The sequence below is a fragment of the Palaemon carinicauda genome, chromosome 17, assembly GCF_036898095.1.
Source record: "Palaemon carinicauda isolate YSFRI2023 chromosome 17, ASM3689809v2, whole genome shotgun sequence".
In the NCBI taxonomy this organism is placed as follows: domain Eukaryota; kingdom Metazoa; phylum Arthropoda; class Malacostraca; order Decapoda; family Palaemonidae; genus Palaemon; species Palaemon carinicauda.
Window position 1 is genome coordinate 34,888,530 of NC_090741.1, and position 8,031 is coordinate 34,896,560.

The following is an 8,031-nucleotide window of genomic DNA, read 5'->3' on the forward strand; positions in this document are numbered from 1 at the left end:
AAAAAACACCGAGTTGTTAAGCTACGCAAAAAGGAATACAGATGGCGCCAGGATTGGCGCCAGGCACGCTTACGAATCGGGAGATAGGGAGCCTTGGGAGCGGCTCCCCCTTTTTCTTTCCCGAATTCGTTTCTTGCCAATTGCCCCCTGCGAGACGAATCTCTGTTCGGGATGCAGATTGCCATGTGGCGTGTCAAGAATACGTCCTCTGATATGTCGCGATATCCCTTTCAGGAGGGATATTCGCTCCAGGAGTTAGAATTCTGGTACCTTAAGGTAAATTTTCTGGGAATATCGCCGTAGTTGTAATATACCCTAGGAAGCTACCCTATAGGAACTTCCATCAGGACGACATGGCTTGAGCCCAAAAATATATATATATATATGTATATATATATATGTATATATATATATATATATATATATATATATATATATATATATATATATATATATATATATATATATATATATATATATATATATATATAATACTCTTAATATTTACAGATTATGTACCCAATCTTAAGACAACAACAACACCAACAATAATAATAATAATAATAATAATAATAATAATAATAATAATAATAATAATAATAATAATAATGATAATAATGGAATATGAGATTTATGAGTGAAATTTATTTTAAACGAAAAAGATTTTTTCCGGCTTCCGAGATTTCTCATCGAAGCTAAGCCAAGACGGCTCGGTTTCTAAAGAGCTGAAAAAAATGTCAATTTTTTTATTTAGAGAAACTCTGTATCAATTGTAAAGACTTCATTTGTTGCACAATAAAATGACAGTAAAATCTATTAGTGAATTTAACTTTCGATGTTAATAAATCTTTTATATTTCATCTTTTTCCGGTGAAAGTTTTCCGAGAAATTCTTCTTGGAAAGGATGGAAAGAGATTGTTCAATGGCGGAGATATTTTAATGTTCCAAAGAAAGAAAGAAATGAGAATCTTACGACAGAGTTTCTTAATTCGATAACAAAAGAAAGAGGTGTTCCACCCCCCCCCCACCCCCCTCTAGAAGGGGGACTTTCCCTCCCGGGTAGCTCAGGGTTTCTCTCGGAGCCAACGAAATTGTCTCCAGAGTCTTCAAGAATCATTCTTGTCTTTCCGGTGTCTCCAAAAAGATTCCCGATCCAAAGGGTCTCCGGGAACCGTTTGAGGGAAAATTTTTGTTTTTAATATTATACCTGAAAAAAAGAAGAAGAATCTAGTCATCTATCATATAGATTTTTCAAAGCAAATCAAAATGAATAAGAGTTTTCTAGGAATGCTAAACATGCAGCAAGGAGAAACAAACAAGATGTCCCAGTTTAATACTGGTCATCTTCAAGTTAAAACAGTTTGCGGTGTGGTTTTCACGGAACCACAAGAGGAAGTATCCTTAATGTATAGGATGACCTCTTGGATAAGGTCTAAGAACCCCTTCAACTCTGAGGGCGGGATGGAGGAGATGGTGAAAGGAGGACCCCCAGAGGAAAAGGAACAGAAAAGAGAAGAGGTGGAGAAGAAGGAGAATGATAATGTTCAAAAGCCATTGGAGGAACGCATCAGTTCCCTGGAAAAGGAACTGGAAGCAGCGTTTGCAGAGATCAGCTCCAGAAAGGAAGTAGAATCGAAATTCTTAGCAGAGAATGAAGAGCTGAGAGCAGAGAATCAAGATCTCTCTAAAATCATTGGAACTCTTCAAATTGATAAGAAAATCGAGATGGAAAATTTGGCATCCAAGAATGACGACCTGGAACGAACAAACGAACATCTAAAACAGGAACTCTGCAATAAAAAAGTTGTCCTTGAACAATATAGAAATAAATTAATGGAAAAAGACAAATCAAATAATAAACTGACTCAGAAATTAGAAAAAGTTCGTCATAACAAAAGGAAACTGGAAAAGTTCGTTGAAAAGAAGATGGAAGTAATTGAGCATATTTCAGAACAGAGACTTGAACTCCAAAAGAGCCTCGACGAGGCAAGGATAAATGATCTTATCAGAAATGGCCGCTACAAATGCCTTTTACAAGAGTTAGAAACTCTAAAGAAAGAAAATTTGAATAAATTGAGTGACTTTGAGCAACAAAATATCCAATTGAGGGAGGAACTGGAAAAAGTAAAGTCTGAAAAAAATGTTAGTTTGAAGGACGAGGTGCTTGCGGCAAATGAGATCATCCCTTCACTCAAGGAGGAACTTGAAGGGGAGATAAGAAGAAAGAAAACAGACCTGGAATGAGGAAAGTGAGACTTAAGAGGACGAGTTTAGAAATCTCGACCGAGATGGATATTAAGGATGGTCAGAAGGCAGATGTCCAAAAGGATGTCAGAGACAATAAAAGTGAGGAAAAAGTAGTCGAGGCAGAGGACCAGGATCCCAACGGACGTAAGGCTGAGAAGGAGGAAGTTGCAGGGGCACCTGGTGTGGGTCAGGTGCTTAGCTGGCTACTTGCCTCAAAAGGCGCTCTCCCTGACACCAACAACCACCAAGAAGAGCAGAAGCTCGAAAAGGAAACTTCCAGGGACGAGGAGGAGGAGGAGAAGGGGGAGGAGGAGAAGCAAAAGGAAGAAAAGATTGCAAAAACTACTAGAAAACCTATCGTGTTTGACCTGGAACCCGAGAAGCCCAAAAGTAGTCACATCACCTTCCAAGGTGAAAAGGTTAGAGCCACCACCACGAGGGACTGTGGCCTCAACGGGTACGTGGCTGTCGACTTGAATGTCCCGAGGAAGTTCCACAGAGCCATATATGGAGTGGAAGGAAGGACGCTGATGGAAATCACCCGGCAGAGTGGAGTCAGCACGAAAGCACGAATATAGTAATTTAATCACCATCAGTGGTACCATTAAGCAGGTTCAATTAGCAGCTGATCATATCGAATGGCTTCTGAGGAGTCTCACTGGTACTTAAATACTTCGATCAGCAAATGGATAAAAAAAAATGAAAAAAACAAAAGAAAAATAAAAAAAAAAATAAAAAAACAAACAAAAAATAAAAAATTAAAATTTTTTTTTTTTTAAATCTAAAAATGAAAAACCCCAAAAAAAGAAAGAAAAAAAACCCAGAAAAAAGTTTAATTTCAGTTTATTTTGTGAGGGAAAGGAAATTCAGCCAAGTTTTGCCAGGACTAAACCTTCAGATAATTGTGCTCAATCCAATCAGGACAAGTTCGAGATACCACATCCACAGGAAGGAGATCCCTTCCCCCCCCCACCGGGATCTATGGACTGACTGATTGACAGACAGCTAGAGGGAGGATACTTGGAAGGACTGACCAGTTTGGAGGATGCAAGGCTTAACTATCCAGCTTGAATTACAACTCTTGGAATAACCTGGAGGACAATGGCCTACTGAGGGAAGAAACCCCACTGATTCTAGTATGCTCTGTACCTTGATGGATGAGTACAAGCCGTTTGTCAAGTGTACAAATGGTTGGATATCTGGGGAAATAATCTAGAAGACCGGCTCTGCGGAGGGAACGATCTAGGCTTCTTCTAGTAGGCAGTCTTGTCCTTACAGGTTGGACCAAGATAATCAGCTAGTGAAGGAAGCTGCGCCTCTTCGGAGCAGGTCAGTCTGGAAAGGTGTTCTGATATCAAATGGCTGCTGATGAAGGTTGAAGAACTGGGATGAGCAGAGTAAGTTTTGGTCCTTACAATTGGTGAGCTGATGCCCTCACAATATTCTTCATTTTTTTTAAGCTTAAGGTTTTTTTTTTAGGCTGGAGGTTTTTTTTTATGTTTAAGGTTTTTTTTAAAGCTTAAGGTTTTTTTCTTAGGTTTAAGGTTATTTTAGGCTAAAGGTTTTTTTTTAGGTTTGAGGTTTTTTTTAGGCTTAATGTTGATTTTAGGCTTAAGATTTTTATTTTTTAGGCTTCAGGTTTTTTTTTTAGGTTTAAGGTTCATTTTTAGGCTTAAGGACTGGCAATGCAGGTGAAGAAACCCTGATAATGATGAATGAGCGTGTCTTGTTTGAGTGGGTAAAATGACGCTTGGCTTCACCGCCCGGCCTACAATGGCACTTAGCTTCACCGCCTGGCCTAAAATAGCATTTGGCTTCACCGCCTGGGCAAAATGGCGCTTGGCTTCACCACCTGGCCCGCTTGGCTTCACTGCCCGGCCGAACAATGGCGCTTGGTTTTACCACATGGCCCGCTTGGCTTCACTGCCCGGCCCAACAATGGCGCTTGGCTTCACCGCCTGGCCCGCTTGGCTTCCCTGCTCGGCACAATAATGGCGCTTGGCTTCACCGCCTGGCCCGCTTGGCTTCATCGCCCGGCACAACAATGGCGCTTGGCTTCATTGCCTGTCCCGCTTGGCTTCATCGCCCGGCAAAACAATAGCTTGGCTTCACCGCCTGGCCCGCTTGGCTTCACCGCCTGGCCCGCTTGGCTTCACCGCCTGGCCTGCTTGGCTTCACCGCCTGGCCCACTGGCTTCATTGCCCGGCTAAACAATGGCGCTTGGCTTCATTGCCTGGTCCGCTTCGCTTCATCGCCCGGCACAACAATAGCTTGGCTTCATCGCCCAGCACAACAATGGCGCTTGGCTTCACCACCTGGCCCGCTTGGCTTCATCGCCCGGCACAACAATGGTGCTTGGCTTCATTGCCTAGTCCGCTTATCTTCATCGCCCGGCACAACAATGGCGCTTGGTTTCATTGCCTGGCCCGCTTGGCTTCATTGCCCGGCACAACAATGGCGCTTGGCTACACCGCCTGACCCGCTTGGCTTCATCGCCCGGCACAACAATGGCGCTTGGCTTCATTGCCCAGCACAACAATGGTGCTTGGCTTCAATGCCTGGTCCGCTTGGCTTCATCGCCCGGCACAACAATGGCGCTTCGCTTCACCGCCTGGCCCGCTTGACTTCATTGCTCGGCACAAAAATGGTGCTTGGCTTCATCGCCCGGCACAACAATGGCGCTTGGCTTCACCGCCTGGCCGGCTTGGCTTCATCGCCCGGCACAACAGTGGCGCTTGGCTTCATTGCCCGGCACAACAATGGTGCTAGGCTTCATTGCCTAGTCCGCTTGGCTTCATCGCCCGGCACAACAATGGGGCTTGGCTTCACCGCCTGGCCCGCTTGGCTTCATTGCCCGGCACAACAATGGAGCTTGGCTTCACCGCCTGGCCTGCTTGGCTTCATCGCCCGGCACAACAATGGCGCTTGGCTTCATTACCCGGCACAACAATGGTGCTTGGCTTCATTGCCTGGTCTGCTTGGCTTCATCGCCCGGCACAACAATGGCGCTTCGATTCACCGCCTGGCCCGCTTGGCTTCATTGCCCGGCACAACAATGGTGCTTGGCTTCATTGCCTGGCCCGCTTGGCTTCATCGCACGGCACAACAATGGCGCTTGGCTTCATTGCCTGGCATGCTTGGCTTCATCGCCCGGCACAACAATGGCGCTTGGCTTCATCGCCCGGCACAACAATGGCGCTTGGCTCCACCGCCTGGCCCGGTACAACAATGGGGCTTGGCTTCATTGCCTGGTCCGCTTGGCTTCATCGCCCGGCACAACAATAGCTTGGCTTCATCGCCCGGCACAACAATGGCGCTTGGCTTCACCACCTGGCCCGCTTGGCTTCATCGCCCGGCACAACAATGGCGCTTGGCTTCATTGCCCGGCACAACAATGGTGCTTGGCTTCATTGCCTAGTCCGCTTATCTTCATCGCCCGGCACAACAATGGCGCTTGGCTTCACCACCTGGCCCTCTTGGCTTCATTGCCCGGCAAAACAATGGCGCTTGGCTTCACCGCCTGGCCCGCTTGGCTTCATCGCCCGGCACAACAATGGCGCTTGGCTTCATTGCCCGGCACAACAATGGTGCTTGGCTTCATTGCCTGGTCCGCTTGGCTTCATCGCCCGGCACAACAATGGCGCTTCGCTTCACCGCCTGGCCCGCTTGGCTTCATTGCCCGGCACAACAATGGCGCTTGGCTTCATTGCCTGGTCCGCTTGGCTTCAACGCTCGGCACAACAATGGCGCTTGGCTTCACAACCTGGCCCGCTTGGCTCCATCGCCCGGCACAACAATGGCGCTTGGCTTCATCGCCCGGCACAACAATGGCGCTTGGCTTCATTGCCCACCAAAACAATGGCGCTTGGCTTCACCGGGTGGCCCGCTTAGCTTCATCGCCCGGCACAACAATGGCGCTTGGCTTCATTGCCTGGCCCTCTTGGCTTCATCGCCCGGCACAACAATGGCGCTTGGCCTCACTGCCTGGCCGTCTTGGCTTCATCGCCCGGCACAACAATGGCGCTTGGCTTCACCACTTGGCCCGCTTGACTTCATCGCCCGACACAACAATGGCGCTTGGCTTCACTGCCTGGCCTGCTTGGCTTCATCGCCCGGCACAACAATGGCGCTTGGCTTCACCTCCTGGCCCGCTTGTCTTCAACGCCCGGCACAATAATGGCGCTTGGCCTCATTGCCCGGTACAACAATGGCGCTTGGCTTCACCGCCTGGCCCGCTTGGCTTCATCACCCAGCACAACAATGGTACTTGGCTTCACCGCCTGGCCCGGTTGGCTTCATCGTCCAGCAAAACAATGGCGCTTGGCTTCATTGCTCGGCCCGCTTGGCTTCATCACCCGGCACAACAATGGCGCTTGGCTTCACAGCCTGGCCCGCTTGGCTTTATCGCCCGGCACAACAATGGCGCTTGGCTTCACCGCCTGGCCCGCTTGACTTCATCGCCCGGCAAAACAATGGCGCTTGGCTTCACCGCCTGGCCCGCTTGGCTTCATCGCCCGGCACAACAATGGTGCTTGGCTTCACCGCCTGGCCCGCTTGGCTTCACTGCCTGGCCCGCTTGGCTTCATCGCCTGGCACAACAATGGCGCTTCGCTTCACCGCCTGGCCCACTTGGCTTCATCGCCCGGCACAACAATGGCGCTTGGCTTCACCGCCTGGCCCGCTTGGCTTCATCGCCCGGCACAACAATGGCGCTTGCCTTCACCGCCTGGCCCGCTTGGCTTCATCGCCCGGCACAACAATGTTCTTGGCTTCACCGCCTGGCCCGCTTGGCTTCATCGCCCGGCACAACAATGGTAATTGCCTTCATTGCCCGGCACAACAATGGCGCTTGGCTTCACCGCCTGGCCCGCTTGGCTCCATCGCCCGGCACATCAATGGCGCTTGGCTTCATTGCCTGGCCCGCTTGGCTTCATTGCCCGGCACAACAATGGCGCTTGGCTTCATTGCCCGGCACAACAATGGCGCTTGGCTTCATTGCCTGGTCCGCTTGGCTTCAACGCTCGGCACAACAATGGCGCTTGGCTTCACAGCCTGGCCCGCTTGGCTCCATTGCTCGGCACAACAATGGCGCTTGGCTTCATCGCCCGGCACAACAATGGCGCTTGGCTTCACCGGGTGGCCCGCTTAGCTTCATCGCCCGGCACAACAATGGCGCTTGGCTTCATTGCCTGGCCCTCTTGGCTTCATCGCCCGGCACAACAATGGCGCTTGGCCTCACTGCCTGGCCGTCTTGGCTTCATCGCCCGGCACAACAATGACGCTTGGCTTCACCACCTGGCCCGCTTGACTTCATCGCCCGACACAACAATGGCGCTTGGCTTCACTGCCTGGCCAGCTTGGCTTCATCGCCCGGCACAACAATGGCGCTTGGCTTCACCTCCTGGCCCGCTTGTCTTCAACGCCCGGCACAACAATGGCGCTTGGCTTCATTGCCCGGTACAACAACGGCGCTTGGCTTCACCGCCTGGCCTGCTTGGCTTCGTCACCCAGCACAACAATGGTACTTGGCTTCACCGCCTGGCCCGGTTGGCTTCATCGTCCAGCACAACAATGGCGCTTGGCTTCATTGCTTGGCCCGCTTGGCTTCATCACCCGGCACAACAATGACGCTTGGCTTCACCGCCTGGCCCGCTTGGCTTCATCGCCCGGCACAACAATGGCGCTTGGCTTCACCGCCTGGCCCGCTTGACTTCACCGCCCGGCAAAACAATGGCGCTTGGCTTTACCGCCTGGCCCGCTTGGCTTCATCGCCCGGCACAACAA

At 49.9% G+C, this 8,031-nt stretch overlaps 1 protein-coding gene across 1 annotated transcript; it reads left to right on the forward strand.

The window, feature by feature from the left end:
• Window positions 1–1,266: 1,266 nt before the first annotated feature.
• Window positions 1,267–2,244, forward strand: LOC137656304 (uncharacterized). Its single transcript, XM_068390475.1, has one exon. It carries the CDS (start codon window positions 1,267–1,269, stop codon window positions 2,242–2,244), a length of 978 nt encoding a protein of 325 aa, XP_068246576.1.
• The last annotated feature ends 5,787 nt before the right edge of the window (window positions 2,245–8,031 follow it).